Source organism: Danio rerio, chromosome 3 (assembly GCF_052040795.2).
Source record: "Danio rerio strain M-AB ecotype USA chromosome 3, GRCz13ab, whole genome shotgun sequence".
Classification (NCBI taxonomy): domain Eukaryota; kingdom Metazoa; phylum Chordata; class Actinopteri; order Cypriniformes; family Danionidae; genus Danio; species Danio rerio.
The window spans coordinates 12,657,501-12,676,852 of NC_141023.1; the positions used below are offsets into that span (position 1 = coordinate 12,657,501).

The window sequence follows — 19,352 nt, forward strand, 5'->3', positions numbered from 1 at the left end:
TCAATATGACGTTGGTTTAAGATGTTGGCTTGACGTTGGATTTTGGTCACTTTCCAACACAACCTAAAATCAACCAAATTTCAACGTCTAATGATATTACAGCTTGACGTTGTGTGGACGTTACCACTATGACTTCTATCAAATGTTGGATTTCGGTTGAATAAATGTCAGTATTCGACGTCAATATAACGTTGGATTTTGGTCTCTTTTTAACACATTGAATTTTGGTCACCCGACATCACGACCTAAATCTAACCTAATATTAAAGTCTTCTGATGTTGTGTGCCTGCTAGAAATAACTGTATTTATCGTACAGCCTGAAATCAAATCACATTACAGATAACTTTCCCAGCCGTTGAAATGTTTTTGTAGCCTTCTCCAAACCTGTGCCTTTATCCTCAAGGTCTTTTGAAAGCAGGGTGAAATGTGATTAAATGTATAGATCAGGGGTGGCCAACCCTGTTCCTGGAGAGCCACTTTCCTGCAGATTTCAGTTGCAACCCATATCAAACACACCTGCCTGTAATTATCACATGGTGTTCAGGTCCTGATTAATTGGTTCAGGTGTGTTTGATATGGTATGCAACTGAAATCTGGAGAAAGGTGGCTCTCCGGGAACAGGGTTGGCCACCCCTGGTATAGACGTTCACAGGGTATGCTGTTTTTTTTCTATAGGCACAATAAAAACAACAGCGCAAGAATATTTATGGGGCACACATAATAAGCGGGAATGTGGCACCTAGTTTTATAATGGCTTTTAAAAAATGTATGACTCATGATGCATTTGTCTTTTAAGTCTTCTGTTAACACTAAAATTAACAATTTATGGACCCTTTAATTGATTCAAACCTTTACGAGTTTCTTTCTACTGATGAACACAAAGGAAATATTTTAAAGAAAGCTGAAAACCGGTAAACAATAGCCTTTTTAACACAGTGATACCAGTAAATATCCGGAAAATTTCCAGAACGACTTTACTGGTAAATTAAAAAATTCGCTCTTCACACAGGCGAGGACACTCCTGAATTTTTCCGGAAAAGACCATTCACACATCCATTCCAAAACACTGGTAAATTCTGACATCATCAACCAGAAATCAGCTCTAAATAGCTTCGCTTTTTTTAAACATAGTAGGTGTCGGGCTTTTATTGATGATTTCACTTTCTAAAGCTTTAGCATTGGGCGAGGCAGTGGCGCAGTAGGTAGTGCTGTAGCCTCACAGCAAGAAGGTCCCTGGGTCGAGCCTCGGCTCAGTTGGTGTTTCTGTGTGGAGTTTGCATGTTCTCCCTGTGTTCGCGTGGGTTTCCCCCACAGTCCAAAAACATGCAGTACAGGTGAATTGGGTAGGCTAAATTGTCCGTAGTGAATGTGTGTGTGGGGGTGTTTCCCAGAGAAGGGCATCCACTGCGTAAAAACCTGCTGGATAAGTTGGCGGTTCATTCCGCTGTGGCGACCCCAGATTAATAAGGGGACTAAGCCGACAAGAAAGTAAATGAATGAACCTTTAGCATTCATGTAGCTGTTTTGTCCTGGAGACATCCAAAGGCGGAACCGCGAACCAAAGCTAAATGTTTACACACTTGACTACATTACAAATTCTGTATATGGATAAGTATTGTGAGCAACTTGGATGAAAGGAGGAACACTTTCGCATGTCGAAATGTACAAAATATGTATGTGTGTGTGTACTGGTGCTCAGTGGAGCACTACTTCACTTCATGTGCACCCGCGTCAAGCAACTAAACTAGCAGAGCTTGAAGGTAAACAAACAGCGGTTTACTATAAGCATCTTATCGATAATTATTTACACAGTTTGCATTCAGAGGGAACATATAAACATTATCCGGCTAACATCTAGCAGCTAAATGTGTCTGGAAAGATATTCAAAGGCTTTTATTTTCCTAAACAGCACGGATGTGAATGTGTCTGATTGGCTGGAGTAGACGTCTCACGTCAGCATGTTCTAATCGCCCACGCGCTCTTTCCGGCAATTTTCCTTCTGCCTTCACACAGCGCAGCCTTCTGGCAAATTACCGATAATGTTACAACTTCTCTTGATGGAAAATTGACGGAACCAATTTACCGGTATTTTCATAAAGGGCCTGTTTACACATACAGACCTTTGTAGGTGTGAGAGGGACTAATATTGACCTCCATTGATTTTTCGACTATGGGAGTCAATAGTTACAGGTTTTCAGTTCTTCTTAACAACACACAATATAAAGAGACTATATAAAGGTTTGGAACCAGTGAAGGGTGAGTAAAAGATGACGAACGTTCATTTTTGGGTGAACTATTTCTTTCATTTAATGTTGCATAATGTGAGTTTCTTCTGATTTGTTTTTTGTTTCATTTTAGACAATTAATTTGTTTTAAATGATCAGTTTTTGGGTTTGCAATGTTCATTTTCCATTTATAAATAAAAAATATTGTCAACAGGAACTAAGTAGGGTTCATTTAGGTACATTTTCCAGGTACAATTTGCAAATAAATTTGATCAGATTCAGCTGAATAAGTCATTCAAGTCAGAATAAAACGCATCATTTAAAAAATACTAATATATAAATATATATAATCACCGGCCACTTTATTAGGTACACTTGTCCAACTGCTCATTAACGCAAATTTCTAATCAGCCAATCAAATGACAGTAGCTCAATGCATTTAGGCATGTAGACATGGTCAAGACGATCTGCTGCAGTTCAAACCAAGCATCAGAATGGGGAAGAAAGGTGATTTAAGGGACTTTGAACGTAGCATTATCATTGGTGCCAGACGGGCTGGTCTGTGTATTTCAGAAACTGCTGATCTACTGGGATTTTCACGCACAACCATCTCTAGGGTTTACAGAGAATGGTCCGAAAAAGAGAAAATATCCAGTGAGTGGCAGATAGGCTATAGCAGCAGAAAACCACAATGGGTGCCAGTCCTGTCATCTAAGAACAGGAAACTGAGGCTACAATTCACACAAGCTCAACAGAACTGGACAACTAAAGGTCGGTAAGACGTCGTCTGGTCTGATGAGTCTCGATTTCTGTCAACAACATGAAAGCATAGATCCATCCTGCCTTGTATCAATGGTTCACACTTTGGGCCCATTAGTACCAATTATGCATCATGTCAACGTCAAATGGCCTCAGCAGTCACCAGATCTCAATCCAAAACACCACCTTAGGGATGTGTAATGGGAGGTTCGCATCATGGATGTGCAGCCGACAAATCTGCAGCAACTGCATGATGCTGTCATGTCAATATGGATCACAATCTCTGAGGAATATTTCCAGCACCTTGTTGAATCTACGCCACGAAGGTTTAAGGCAGTTCTGAAGGCAAAATGGGATCCAATCCGGTACTAGTAAGGTGTACCTAATAAAGTGGCCGGTGAGTATGTGTGTGTGTGTGTATACTACAGGTATAAGTACATATTTAATAAGCTAAATAAGTACTATGTATCACTAATGAAAAATAAATATATTAAAATCTGTAATAACTAATATTGTTGAATAAGTATTTAACTTACAGCAACTGTTTCTATTTAAGTATATTGATGTCATTTACTTCTGTGGTACAAAGTGCAATGTCACTGAATTATTTAATTCACATTTTTACTTCTGTTGAAAATAGCTGTGCCACTCAATATGTGTCCTGATTTTTGTTTCATTTATTTGAAATAGGACTCTACTGTAAAATTATAAATAATAATAATAATAATAATAATAATGTCACATTTATGCAAATGAATACACACAAGCTCACTGGGAAAAAAGTCTAAAATCTTTGAGGGAAAAAAAGAGAAAAGAATAGAAGAAGTTAAGAATGTCCACCAACCCCATTGACTCCGGCCTGATGGTGGAGTGTGCAGAGTGTTTTTGGTGGAGCAGATGGGAGGTGGATCTGCAGAGAACAAAAGACAGGGGCTGAAGATAACTTCATATAAATGTCATTGAGCATGAACTAATGACTGACTGACCTTGATGGAGCGGTCGGATGAGCAGGTGTAGAGAGCGCCAGGGGTGTAGTGAACGCCGGTGACCAGTGAAGTGTGTGTTTTAAACTGCTGTACAGGCGTCAGGCAGCTGCTGCTCATGGAGAAGGTGTGCAGGAGTCCACGATTATCACCAGCCCAAACCTCTGATCCACTGAAGCTTACGGACAGCAGATACGAGCTCAACTGCAGGACAGACACACCGGACGTTACACACTACTGCTGCGGGTGCGATTTGTGAAATTATTAAACAGATCGACTCACTGTAGTCTACGTGAAATTGTGACCATTGTTTTTTTTGTTTTTTTTCATATTGTGACACAGTTCCTAGAGAAACTGAATCATATTCGAATACATTCATTCATTAATTTTCTTGGCTTTTAATTTGTTGATTTAGTAAATGCAGCAATGTTGTGCTTGTTAAGAATTTCAATGCATGTCAATGTGTAAAAACTGAGAACCAAATAAAATAAAAATATTCATTCATTCATTCACTTTCTTTACAGCGTAGTCCCTTTATTAATCTGGGGTCGCCACTGCGGAATGAACCGCCAAAATAAACTAAAAACATTGAATGAATAAATAAAAATGTTCTGTTCTGAAATGTAGAAGTTAAAATAATTAGGTGGAGTAGTAATGTAAGATACCTAGTAAGTATCCAGCACAGTGTGTTTGTAGTACCTGTACTTTCTGCAGGAGTTTTCCAGCCCTGCGGTCGAACAGAGCCACGCTTTGGTCTTTACTGCCTGATAGGATGAACTGGTCATCAGCCGCCAGACACAACACTGCATCACTATGAAGACGGAGACTCTTGACCAGAGGATTTGCGGCTGTGTGACAGTACATGAGATTTGTTGATGTGTTTAAACAGTTTCTTTTGCTCACTGAGGATGTTTATACTTGATTAAAAATTATAAATAACAGTGAAATTGTCAAATACTGTTGCAGTACAATTGAATGAAATGAATTAGTCCTGTGATGACAGCAACATGATGCGAAGCTGAATTTCCAGCATCTTCATTCTAGTTTTCAGTGTCATGATATGCTGATTTAACACTTTTATGCTGATTTATTGATCCAATAAGCTGATTTACAGTTGAAGTCAGAACTGTTCGCCACCCTTTTGATTTTTTTTCTTTTTTAAATATTTCCTAAGTGATGTTTAACAGAGAAGGACATTTTCACAGTATGTCTGATGATATTTTTTCTTCTGGAGAAAGTATTTTTTATTTCATTTCGGCTAGAATAAAAGCAAATTTGAATTTTTTAAACACCATTTTAGGGACAAAATTATTAGCCCCTTTAAGCTATTTTTTTCCGATAGTCTACAGCACAAACCATCGTTATACAATAACTTGCCTAATTACCCTAACCTGCCTAGTTAACCTAATTAACCTAGTTAAGCCTTTAAATGTCACTTTAAGCTGTATAGAAGTGTCTTGAAAAATATCTAGTCAAATATTATTTACTGTCATCATGGCAAAGATAAAATAAAACAATAATAGAGATGAGTTATTAAAACTATTGTGTTTAGAAATGTTAAAAAAATATCTTTGTTAAACAGAAATTGGGGAAAAAATAACAATAAAAGTTTTGTTTCTGCTTATTTTATATTTATTCTTTTACAGTTTTTATGGTACAGGAGTGGAAGGCATTTTAAACAGGAGCGGAATAGGCTTTGGTCTGGGAGTGGGACGGGACAAGATTTCTTTCTGTGGGAGTGGAACAGGATGGGAGTGAAAATTCCCTTCCGTGTCATCCTCTAGCTTACAATCCACAGTTTCTTCCATTATGGTTAATGGAGTTTTAACAGAATCCAGCACTGAACTAGGAAAGATTCTGGAAGTTCTCCTTTGTCAATTGCTAGAGCTATATAGTTATTATATTTCTCTGGAACATATTTAAAATTCAACTGTAAGCACTTCTGTCTTTGTGCCGTGTCCTTTGGAAGCCCAAATACAAAAACAGAAGAAGCTCTGTGGAAATAGAACCACTTGGACGCCATTTTAGCTTTCTCTGCTGTAACATTACAGTAACTCTGTGCAGGGTGTGTGCAGGAGGTGAATGCGTGTAACCGAAAGCCCTAGTGATCTCACTAGCCCGGATGTATTTTTTTGTAGTCCCTAACCTTTGTTCACTTTAGGCTTTGCTAAGCTAACTCTGTAAATGTCAAGGTCTCCCTTTGCATTGAGCTTTGAGCGTATTACATTCAGAGATGTTGTTTATGTTCACAAAGCTACATTACACATTAAAGTTTGATATCATAGAGGTACGCCCCTTTAAGATACCATCGCCACTATAGATGACCGAACCAGAAACCAGAAAAATTTCTAAAGAATTTGTGTGTGACAATATATTTCTTCATACTTCAATATATCTGTCTGTGTCTCACCTCGTGTGTCGTAGATGCTCAGCCTCTGGTCATGTGATCCGGCCAGCACCGTGTCCCGCTCGCAGGACAGACACAGCACTGCCGCTTTACACTGGATGAGTCCTCGCTCTGCTCCTCCGGCCTGCAGATCCCAGAGCTTTACCATGCTGTCGAACGATCCCGAGGCCAGAAGAGGTCCACTGGACGCCAGACACCACACCCATCCCCGATGGGTACTGATAGTGCCACGTCCCCCCAGAGTGTGCATTAACGCACCTCTCGGACCCTCATTCAGGTCCCACAGGTTTACATTCCGGTCCCTGGAGCCGGAGGCACACACAGCCCCAGCACCCCCCAGCAGGAGGACACAATTCACATCCGCGATGTGCCCTGAGGGGAGGACCATGTGCTCGAGCGGAGAAGAAGTGCTGGATGAGGCATTCTGGGATTGAATCTGTGCATTTAAATCAACATCCAGTTGCATTTGGACCATGTTAGCCTCCGCTGCCGGGGCTTCGCCATTTACGGCTTCAGCTGCCACTTCTTGTCTGTCTTCCACCATTTCCTGTTTCTCCGTCGGAGTCCCCTGTCCTTTCCAGTGGCCAATCAGCTCCTCCATTTCCAAGCAGGCTCTGGACCAATCAAAATCCTGCTTTGGTCCGACTGGGAAGGATGCTGCCGGGCCACAGAGTTTCTGAGTCCGAAGCTGCCAGGCCAAACGATCCTCGCCAACCTTTCCCAGCGTCTGGCACACCTGAGGATTACGAAACAGAGGGATACATTACAATGGGATGCCAACCATCGAGGACTTCGAGGACAACCTATACACTTAAAGGGCAAATATTTGACCCCTTTTCAAGTTTTAAGAAAAGTCTTTTCTGTCTCCAGAATGTGTCTGTAAAGTTTTAGCTCAAAACACCCATCAGATTATTTATTAGACCTTTCAGAATGCTGGAATTTTCTGCTCTGAACACTGTGTAGCTGTTTTTGTTGCCTGTGCCTTTAATACAAGCTCACCCCGCCCACCATTCCCACATACCTGTCAGAGTGTCTCAATCTCCACCTTGGCTGTGTCAGATAAACAGCACAGTGACAGACATAAAGGAAGCAGATCTCGAGTAACATTTGTGAGAAATACTACAGTAACAGCTTTCCCAATGATTATTTGATGTATTTGTTGTGGAGTTAATTCAAGCCTTTCTGCAATAATGGGTCACACACAATGCTGTTACAAAGTTAACGCACAAACACACATACAAAAACGCAGTGCACTGTTTTTTCACAGAAAATGTGACAGGATACACATTAATATCCACTGCTGTATGGATATCTGTTATGTTAATGTACAAAATAAACCTGACTTAACGGAATTGAAGCGTCTTCTTTTATTATTGTACTGACACGTGGCTGTGGTGATAAAGTACAAACGGTAAAATTAATTCATTAAATTTAAAAAGACAAGAATTACTATTATTACTATTAAGCTGCTTTCTCCGTTCGCCATGCTGGAGAGAAACAGTCTGCGCAAATGAAGCGCAGAGTTGGTGTCATTGACTACAGCTCTCCTCTGATTGGCTGAAAGGTACGAGTTACCCTGCCTCTGGCAGGAAAGTCTCAATAATACACACACACGTATCCAGGGGGAGTCGTACGTGAAAGAGGATTTGCACATTCTCATTCAGGATAAACTCGCAAGTTTTAAACATTCAAAACTTTTTGTACACTCTTATACATTTGCAAATGGTGTTTTGTATTTGTGAAACGTATTTTATGAAAATGTATTTTTATTTTGAGCACGTGAAAATTTTTTGTGAATATAAATAAATATTTTACGCACATGAATTTGATTTTATGCACGTGAATTTGGCTACGCATGTGTACATCGTGTCTTTTGCATGAATTTCTTTTGAGACTAAACTGATTCCATACACCACCACCATTCCCACGTGCATGTCTGCTTCTCATGCATTACATCAGATAAACAGCAGTCAGTGATAGAGACAGACACGGATGAAGCTGAAATACAGCTCATTAGTCAAAAATACCATGCCATGGTGATTATAGTGGTTAAGAATTACATGGCAGTTTTACTCTCTTTTTTACAAACATCCTCTGTTTTAAAGACTTTTTAACTTATAGAAAATCACAGAGTTGGAACATTTATTTTAATACCAGTTTATGTGAAAAAAAAAGTTTTGTGGACAAGTGTATTCTTATTGTAATAGAAACATGGCGCCTGTCAATCAAGTCGGTGGGTGGGCAAACCGCACTCCTACATCACATGCGATGGGCCTAAAATCACTTAGATTTGAGTCCTATTTTAAGGTCAGGACACCTAAAAAAGAGATTGTTGGGTTTCTAATCACTCCAATATGATTTGTGGACACACTATACCTACAGACAGTTCTGTCCATACAGCTTACAAAAGATAATTTTCATCATAGGTGCCCCTTTAATATTACTATGCATTACTATATATTAATATGCAAGAAATACATATTTTAAACAGTGTTTTGGTTTTGAATGTTTGTTTACTGAATATTTTTCTCAACGTTGTTGCTTTCTTTTACTTATAAACTTAAGTAATAATTACCTTTGGCAGCACATTGATGACACACTGCGCCGGGAGATGTGAGGCGATCTGAGTCACGATCTCCCATGGCAATGACAGGAGGTTCACTCCATTACTAGAAGGGGAGGGGCTTGTGTCTGTGGCGATGACGGACGGCTCACAATGCAAACTGTGGGGTGAAAGATCACAATACAAATGTCCACAGTCACGCTAAAAGTCTTGGAGTTATTTTTGATACTGAGTTAAAGCTTGACAAGGAAATATATTCGGTAACACTTTATTTTCATGGCCCATTTGAGTATTAGTAGACTGTCTCCTTAATTTGATACTTCTGCTAAACAGACATTTAACGGACTATAAGAAACTTTGCAAGTACATGTCAACTTACACTAACCCCAACCCTAACCCCAACCTAACAATCTACATATAATCTAATGAGAATTAGTTGGCATGTAAATGCAATGTAACTTATATTCAACAAACGGACCATCAAAATAAAGTGTGACCATCGTCAAAAGTGGTTTCTATCAATTAAGGAACATTGATAACTTGAAGCTTTTTCTGTCTTTTAAGGAGTTGGAAACCATCATTAACATTTTTGTTGGATTACTGCAACTCTTTGTATATAGGAGTTTCACAGGCTTCAATTGTATGCCTGAAGCTGGTTCAAAATGCAGCTGCCTGGCTTTTAACTGGGACAAAAACAAATTCTAATATCTCGGCGGTTTTATCATCCCTTCACTGGCTCACAGTCCAATTTAGGATTGAATACAAGTTATTGTTATTAGTTTTTAAAGGTTTAAATAGTCTGGCACCTACTTATCTTGGTGAGCTTCTTCACTGGCATACTTGAGGCCAGTTAGGTTGGAAAACCACTTTCAGCTAGTTGTTCCCAAATCACGATTAAAATCAAAAGAGGACTGTCGCAGCACCTCGTCTCTGGAATGGTCTGCCTTTAAATATCAGGTCATGCTCTTCCTTGGGTGCTTTCAAGTCTCATTAAAAAAAAAAATCACTGTCTGTCTCTTGCTTTTGATAGTAATTAATTTAAATTAAATTTGTTTTACATATTTGTATATACACACATAAAGATTTTGTATGTTGGTTGTTTTATAAAGCACTTTAGGCAACATCTGTTGATTTAAATGCGCTCTATAAATAAAGCAATCAAACAAACAAGCAAGGCACACGTCCAGCCAATGTTTACAATTTTGCCGAGCTCAAGAGGAGAACAAAAAAATAACAAACCTGTCAGGTAAACAGTCTGGAGGGTCACTGACAGCAGAGCGTCTCTCCTTCTGCTCATCCTCCAGGGCCACGTTCAGCTGCGACATTAACTGAACCACAGGGAGATCAATAGATGCTGGCATCACCTACAGCAATTATATTACCCTTACAAAGTCTACCATGATAGGCTTTTAATTATTTAGAAAACAATCGAAATAGCTTGTATTCAGTCTACTATGTTGTGGGACTGTCTGTTATTGTGTGATTTAAACAGGGGGATACAGTAACACATAAAACAGAAGAATGTGCTCAAATGGACTCCACAGTCACCAGATCTCAATCCAATATAGCACCTTTGGGATGTGGTGGAAAAGGAGATTCACATCAGGCTGACAAATCTGCAGCAGCTGTGTGATGCTATCATGCCAATATGGACAAAAATCTCTGAGGAATAATTTCAGTACTTCATATTTAAGAGTTTTATCAATCTGGCCATATACAGTGCATCAGAACAAGTAGACATTTAATGATGTACATTTTCATTGTATATTATACTACATGACTTCTCAAACAGAAAGGAAGACATAAACAGGACTGTTTTTAGTTTTATGTGTCAAGCATCACAAGACTAAACTAAATTATCTGTCCACAAATGCAAAACTGTTTACTGCCATAAAACATCTGGTATTTTGCTGTCAACCAACATGGCGATGTGTTGAGGTAAAGTCGGTTTTATAGTCACACATTCTGACTTTATCCTTAATAATATCATTTTAGAAAAGTGTTATTTCGAAATCCTAAATAGGGGAAATCATATTAGCAACCAATGACTATCAAAGTACAACATTGTTCAGTCAAATAAACAGTGCTAATGTTATTTTCAAGGCATACTTGCATGAGATTTCAGACCGAATAATCAAAGTATCACGGTAAACAATAGAGAAAGCGTATCACAAGCTGTCACTTAGTGAATGTGCGAATAAAACCAAATTTACCTCAATTGGCAACGTAATGTTTTTGGAAATTAACCTATCTGCTACTTAAACGAGAGGAGTCTGGACCTGGTGCAGTGCAATCTGAGCTGCATCAAATGCTTTTTAATGCACTCACCTAACCCGACCCCTAACCCTACCCATCTCAGTGATGCGATCTCTGCTTGCATAATAAAGGCTGCATCCAGACACTATTACTAAACGTTAAGGTGTGTGTTTACTATACACTAAAACTCCAAACATGATATATGACAGAAAGCAGACATTTCAAGCAGAACGTAAATAAATAGATGGCAGTTATCTAACGTTAAATCTTAAAGGCTCTAATTATTTAAAAAATATATATATATTTAACCGCAACAGAAATGGATAATATAAATGTATTTGCTTAAAACATACCTTAGTTTAAAGAAACTTCCTGGAAATCAGAAACAGCTCGAATAGATAAACGATCCACATTTCTCATTCGTCGGGTTTTTGTCATGTATTGTTGATTATTTTGAAATGACGCTGCACAATCAGCTGTTTATTAACGTTAAGTTATCTGTTTTCCTTCACGAAGATGTTGATTTGAGATAAAAGCGAACATTTATGAAATAATAATAAAAAAGAAAACACACAATGAAGCGGATGTTCGCTTATTACCAGATAATATAACTGACTATTCACGTTAATATTCACGTTAATATTGCTATAATCTGTGTGACTTGCAGCAACTGACAGATGTCAACACCGCACCGTACTTCTCCGGCGCATATTATTTACGTCATCGGTGTTTCCGCTTCGCGCGTCTTGTTTCATGTAGCTGTCATATATTTTACAGTCTAATCAGGTCTTAAAATGAATATGAATAAATCTGTGTTATTTCCAATTAAAACATGCAATTTGACAGAATTACATAGTATCCCTATTAAACATACAGTTACGGGTTGTCATTCCTAAAGAAGAAAATGAACGCAATAAGCTTAATTTTCAACTCATAATGAATAAAACTAAGACTAGATTTAATATCTGGCTTCAAAGAGATTCATCCCTAAATTGTAGGGTTTTACTGTCCAAAGCAAAAGGGAGATCAAGATCTGTCTATGTGTCTTTAGCTCTAGAGATGCCATCAAATGTATAAAAAGAATTAGACAAAATACTATTTAATTTTTTATGGAGAAATAGACATCACTATTTAAGAAAGGAAATTAAGTGTAAACAAAAATGCAAAGGTGGGTTATCTGTGTTACGTTTTGAAACTTTAAACAATACATTCAAAATGAATAGGTTACTTCATGAAAGAAAAGGACAGTATGTGGTATTCTTTTCCAAAACACATATTTGACATGATAGGGGGTATAGAATTTCTGTTGAGTTGTGATTTTAAAATTGACAAACTTCCAGTGAAATTAGCTAAATTTCACTAACAAGCTTTATTGGCCTGGATGCTGGTATTTAAGCACAATTTTTCCCCAAACAAGTATATTATATGGAATAATAGATGTATTCAATATAAAAATAAATATCTCTGCTTCCAAAAATGGTATGAAAATGATATTGTATTAGTTAGACAACTTCTACATTTAAACGGTATTTATTATCTTACAGTTAATTTTTAGATAAATTTGATTTTCCAGATACTCCAAAAGAGTATCTTGATGCCATATATCTCAACAGCTTCTTCATTTTATCGGAGCATATGGAAATAAATCTTAAGGAGGAAAATATGTTAAAGAAAACCTTTTTTTAGGAGATATGATATTATTAAACAAAGTTATACTAATAAATATATTAGAAATATTGTAAAAGGTGATACAGTTGTATATAATAATTTAAAATGGACCAATGTATTCATACATATAAATTGGAAAAAAGCTTGCCGTTTTTTATGAAATATGTTGTATAAATAACAAAGTAGAAGAAGTTACATTTAAAATTTTACATAGTATATATCCAGTTAAAGAGGTTTTAGAGAAATTTAATTTGGATCTTGATTATTCCTCTGATTTTTGTTGCATGGAAAAGGAATCTATTGTCCACATGTTTTGTGATTGGATATACACAAGGATTTTCTGGGTGGATGTGGAACATTTTCTAAGAAGGAAAACAAAAATTGTATTCAAGTTAAAAAAAAATGATATTTGCATTTATTGTGTAAGTACATGTAAAAAAAATTACCTTTCTAGTACAACTTTTTATTATTTTGGGAAAGTTTCATAAAAAATGGACTGGATCAAGACAAATTTTGTTCATTTTCTTCAAGAGACTAAGGACTACTGTACAAGTTTGGAGAACATTGTTAATAACAAAGCAAAGAATTGTAATATTCTTAAGGAATATAAAATTTTTCAATTAATGAATGTTTATATATATATATATATGTACATGCATACAAACACACACGTGTATATGTGTGTATATATATCTATGGTTTCATGTGGCGCAAACTCCCTTCTCAAACTCTCCTTCAGTGTTTTGTTTTTCATTAAACTGATTTTCTTTGTAAATTCTATATTAACAAATGGAAATTTATCAATACTAATCCATACTTTCCTGTTTTATTTTTTTTTTAAAAAGACTCTAGTCATGTTTTTAATACACTTTCATTATCTGAAAATTAGAAAGCAAGTAGGATTTGTCATTTTATAATTACTTTAATTTATATTTGATACTTAAACTTTAAGTTCATGTTCATGACCCTTATTTTTTTCTTTCTTACTCTCTCTTTGTACCTTTTTTGCATTGACAATGTATGTAATTTATATTTTGTGTATTGTATACATATAATGTTCACATGTCAACTCTGCATTCTTTCATTCATTCGTTTTCTTTTCAGCTTAGTCCCTTCATTAATCAGGGGTTGCCCCAGCGGAATGAACCGCCAACTTATCCAGCATATGTTTTACGCAGCAAATGCCCTTCCAGCTGCAACCCATCACTGGGAAACATCCATACACACTCAATCACAGACATACACATGGCCAATTTAGCTTACCCAATATGGCGCATGTGTTTGGACTGGGAAACCCATGAGCATGGATCCATCCTGCCTTGTAACAATAGTTCAGGGTGCTGATGGTGTAATGGTGTGCACTGAAAATGTCCTTAAGCTGGGATTTGAACTCGGGACGCCCTGAAGTATTACTGCTCCATATGTCAGTGTGCTAACCACTAGGATATTGCACCGACCAGTTAGCATTTCTGTGTGGAGTTTGCATGTTCTCCCTGTGTTCGTGTGGGTTTCATCCGGGTGCTCCAGTTTCGCCCACAGTCCAAAGGTTGCAGCTGGAAGAGCATCCTCTACGTAAAACATATGCTGGATAAGTTGGCAGTTCATTCCGCTGTGGTGACCCTATAGATTTAAAAAGGGACCAAGCCGAAAAGAAAATGAATCAATGAAATTCAAGTCAAATAAATTGTTTGCAACAATTTTGCAGAAATCATTTTTTTCAGTGTGGGGGATAATTTCTTGGCACACTTTGGGCTCATTAGTACCAATTGAGCATCATGTCAACACCACAACCTACCTGAGTATTGTTGCTGACCATGTGTATCTCTTTATGACCACAGCATCTTCTGAAGGCTACTTCCAGCAGGACAACACGCCATGTTATAAAGTGGGTCGCGGGAACAATTTCAGTGGGTCATGGAGTGTGTGAAACAACAACAAAAGTTGAACTTATTTTGACTTATTTTGAAATGCGTGCACGACAACCGTACCGTTTGACATATGAAATTTCATTTAATTATAGCAACAAATAAGTCAAAGACTGACTTATTTATATTTACAGCAAAAAAGACTTAAAGCCTCAGTGTGTCATAACCCACATAGCAAAATTTCTCTGGCCCAGCTCTGGCCCACACAATCAGGTTTTGCTTGGCCCACATGCCGCAGTGAATTACGGTACATGTCTGGACCAAATCTGGCTTCCAGACAAGAACCAGCCACGGACCATATCTGGGCCAAGTCTCAGCCAAGTTAATAACTCATAACTGGGCCTGAACTGGGCCAGATAGGTTGGTGTGTCACGATTGCAATGAAATTGATAAACCCATGGAGTGACGCGCTTTAGGCACACTATGGGCACGCTTTTTCTCAAAGTGACCTGATTGGTAGATTTTTTTTTTCTTTACTCAAAAATTATTTTAGTGTATTTTAAATGTGGGTCAAGACTGGCCAAACTCACATGGCCCACTTATCAAATTTTTAAATCTGGGCCAAATACTACGTTTTTCATCTGGCCCAAATCTTGTGTGCCGCCTTAAAAACAGTGCTACCTCTGCCAAACCCGGGCCATGTTTTTCCCACATGTATATCAGTGCCGGATGAATGCCTGCTGTGCCAGCTTTTTGCCAAATCTGGGCCAGAATTCTTTGCTACTAGGGAAGTAGTGAGGTGCTCTCACAAGAGAGCACGAAACCTAATAAATTAAAACGACATTTAGAAACCAGACAACATATTTTATTAACTGTTTAGTTCACGGAAACTGAACCTTTCCTTACCCTAACACTGTTTACAATATTTATCGCTTTTACTCTGTAATTTAATGCATTTTGTTAAATGACAGCAATAAAATATTGTTTATTTGTTAGTCTTGGTGATTTTCTTATGATTTATCTGTCACTACATACTAACTGTATGTTAACAAATAAAGACAAATTAATTATAATTCCTAAAATTATATTATAGTTCCTAAAAATTTGGGTCTTGGCTTGATGACCATGTAAAAATGTGGGTTCCATGGCCAAACCAGTTGTGAACCCCTGCTCTAAGGAATATTTCCAGTTCCTTGTTGAATCTACGCCATGATGGATTAAAGCAGTTTTGAAGTCAAAAGAGGGTCCAACCCGGTACTGGTAAGGTGTACCTAACAAAGTGGCCGCTCAGTGTACGTATGACTATTTGGGTCATTAAATAAATGTAATAAGAGCATTAAGATAGTGCTTTGTATATAAAAATAACAAAAAATAGGAAAAGTCATTTTCTAAGGTGTGTGCGTGTTTAAGTAGGCGTGAGGCGACTCTGTGTATACACAAAGACAGCAAGTCAAAGTCCATCACATTTACTCTGTCTGAAAAAAGGGACACAAACCTCTCATTCATGACAGCATCTGTTTGCTTTTCTGCTGCACTGTTCTGATTCACTTCCACATGCTGAAAAAGACAATAATTAACAGTGAAAGTCTTTAGCCTGATTTTCAACTCAAACATTCAGTACATTATCCACTGTTTTTATTCTCAAAATATAATATTATGACCCAAATAAAATAATGGGATAAAGATTGATCAACAATGCTGTCATTCAGCGGATGTGAAGGCACTGATTATCGACCAATATACAATGTAATCCCAGCATGCATGAAATGTAGCTCAAAAGTTAATATATATAAACAGTATTTATTGTTGCAGAACAATAACAATCAACAAAATGAGGAAAAACATCAACATAAACATTTCTTTCATGCAATAAAATGCAGCTCGGTGTTAAATATATATATATATATATATATATATATATATATATATATATATATATATATATATATAAATATATATATATATATATATGTCTTCTCGTGATGAAGAGTAGGCAAACAGCATACAACACCAGGTGGAAAATAACTGTTTATAGAATATAATCACTATTTAGATGCTGTTTCACATATGAAATAGTCTAATGGTAAACATTATTAAATACCCAAGAGGCACTTGTGACTTAATATCACATTTGCATTATTTAAAAAAAATGTTTCTTTCCTATTAAAAATAAATATATTTCATATCTGATATGTAAGTGGGAGCAAAAAAGTAGCATGAGTTCAGCAGATGGTGGATTCGAACGAACAAAAGATAATGCTGTGCGCTTTACAAGGTACGCCAGACTCCCTGTAATCCTGCTTTGCTCTTTACTCATGTTGTCTCTGTCAATCAGGCATTGATGGGCGTAAACCGTGAATAGCTTATTCCAACTAGGTGCGCTATTTGCACTGAGCCTAAAAAGACACTCCGAAATTGGCTTTTTTTCCTCCTCTCGCAGGGGCTCCAAGTGCGCACGGGACCCTGGGCCTGTGCCGATAGGGCCCATTGGTTAATCCAGCCCTGGCGATGTGGCTGTATAGCGGCACTTGTGGGAAGTGTGAGTTGCCTTAGTGTCCCACGAATAACGATATACAGCTATATTGCACTGCTACGAGTGTATTATTGCGTTTATACAACAGTTCGATGGCAAAATAGTGGATATAAAAAATAAAATCAAACATGGAGAGTCTAAAAAAAACTTTTGTATTAGGAACTACTTTCTTCCACCATTCATTCCCATCTGGAGCTGACGTTCAAACAGCAGAAGCCATTACTAATTCACCAACGTCACTTTAGAACTAGTGTTTGAATGATTGTCTATAGCGTAATGTCTAAAGCAGAGGTTTTCAAAGTGTGAGGCGCGCCTCCCCTGGGGGGCGCCAGAGTATGTCAGGGGAGGCGCGGGAAGAAATATTATATAATAAAGATATAAATATTAAGTTGAATTATTATATGTATTTTTTATTATATTTAAACATTTTAATTAAACAAAGCTAAAAAAATAATACGCCAAAAATAAGAAAACCTTTTTTACCCAGAAGGCCATAGCTGTGAATTCGTTTCTGTTTGACAAGCTCGCAATACAGGTATATGCCTGCTAATACAATGGATCGGTTTCTGAGACCCCCCCGATTCAAAGCCTTCAAGTTCAGGGCTTAAACCCAAAAGACGACGATATGATGATCAGTATTTGAGTTAAGGATTTACGTGGACAGGACCAGCTGATGAACCACGACCTTTATGTGTGGTTTGTCAACATATTTTGGCTAAAGACAACATGAGACCCGCTAAACTTCGACTGTTTTGACTGGGATGGACAGTTCTTGGATCTGTTCTATTCATATTGAACAATCATATTAGTTTTAAAAACGTTACATTAAAATACTTGTTATTACTCTGTAAATAATTGCACTTTCATGCAAATGATGATAAAAGTGAGTTAACAGTCTGACATCTGTCTGTGTCTTTATATATACTGTATATATATATATATGTGTGTGTGTGTGTGTGTGTGTGTGTGTGTGTGTGTGTGTGTGTGTGTGTGTGCGTGTTTGGGAGGAGGGGGGCGCCAATAGATAAGTTGTGTCAAAAGGGAGGCCCACTGTCTTAGACTTTGAAAAACCCTGGTCTAAAGTGATGACAAAACAGCTGATTTTGCTCACACTTTAAGATTATAAGGCTAAACAGCATGAAATGCCATCAGTCTACAGAGATTTCCCATTATTTCTCTGTTGCAATCGGGATATCCCAAAAATTAACCCTGAAAAAGCCAAAGCAAAGCAAACACTTGCGGATTACTATGGCATAAATCCAGACATACAAAAGAGAGAGATCGACTTAGAAAGTCGCTTGCCTGTTTTATAATAATTTGATCAGCTGTAGTTTGAAATGAACAAACTATGCAAGACAATGAGTGAGTTTGTTGATCTACTGTCACTCTATGTGAGTGGAGTAATACGCAAGGGTGAAGAGGCTGTACAAGTGCTGTTATTGCAGAATATCACACAATCAGATTTAAGAACAAGACAGAACTATTGGCTGTATGTATGCGTGTGTGTGTGTGTGTGTGTGTATATATATATATATATATATATATATATATATATATATATATATATATTGTATTTATACTGTATATGTCCCTTCACCCTTGTGTATTAATCAGCCCACATACAGCAACTAGCAGAGGACACACTCTACAGTTTGACAAATACTGCTGCTGTTGGGCAACATAATGTACTTTTGAGGCTTTTTTAGTTGAGAATGTAGTTGTTTAGATTGCTACTATGCAGTTTATTTATAAGGATAGTGCCTATTTTAAATATTCATGTTTTGAGAAACAGAGCGTCGGCGGCCATTAGCTTGTCATACTGAGCAAAGACAGTTGACGTTGTCCATCCACAAGATGGTGACAGACTGCATAACAAGCCCTTAGAGGTGGAAAAATACAGCGTAATTTTTAAGCTACGGCTGTTAAAATCTTTATTAAACTGGTAAGTGATATTCTAAGTCAATCTCTCTCTTTTTTATGTTGTAGTGCTGTATTTATACCATATAATTGCAGCGTACTGAGTGTGAGATGTGACTCCCATTTCAAAAATGTGTGTCGTGTTGGCAGAAAGAAAGAAGAAATGCCCGCATGTG

At 37.4% G+C, this 19,352-nt stretch overlaps 2 protein-coding genes across 8 annotated transcripts in view; one reads left to right on the forward strand and one right to left on the reverse strand.

The window, feature by feature from the left end:
• The window catches only part of fbxw9 (F-box and WD repeat domain containing 9), a 17,586-nt gene extending 5,676 nt beyond the window's left edge, over nucleotides 1-11,910 (reverse strand). For 4 of the 7 annotated variants that reach the window (XR_015480469.1, XR_015480468.1, XM_087243999.1 and 1 more), the window contains exons 1-7: nucleotides 11,547-11,910; nucleotides 10,177-10,265; nucleotides 8,950-9,097; nucleotides 6,378-7,110; nucleotides 4,667-4,815; nucleotides 3,971-4,171; nucleotides 3,829-3,894 (exon numbers count right to left, since the gene is read on the reverse strand). Coding sequence is in view for 4 of the 7 variants with exons in the window: in XM_087243999.1 (XP_087100125.1) it covers nucleotides 3,829-3,894; nucleotides 3,971-4,171; nucleotides 4,667-4,815; nucleotides 6,378-7,110; nucleotides 8,950-9,097; nucleotides 10,177-10,262 (1,383 nt within the window). In the remaining 3 variants the exon portion in view is untranslated. Of the gene's footprint in view, nucleotides 1-3,828; nucleotides 3,895-3,970; nucleotides 4,172-4,666; nucleotides 4,816-6,377; nucleotides 7,111-8,949; nucleotides 9,098-10,176; nucleotides 10,302-11,546 lie in introns of all 7 variants that reach the window. The other 3 variants (XR_015480467.1, XM_087243997.1, XM_087243996.1) reach the window with 1 other exon arrangement.
• The window catches only part of dnaaf5 (dynein axonemal assembly factor 5), a 571,499-nt gene that overhangs the window by 326,087 nt on the left and 226,060 nt on the right, over nucleotides 1-19,352 (forward strand). The gene's annotated exons all lie outside the window — the stretch shown is intronic.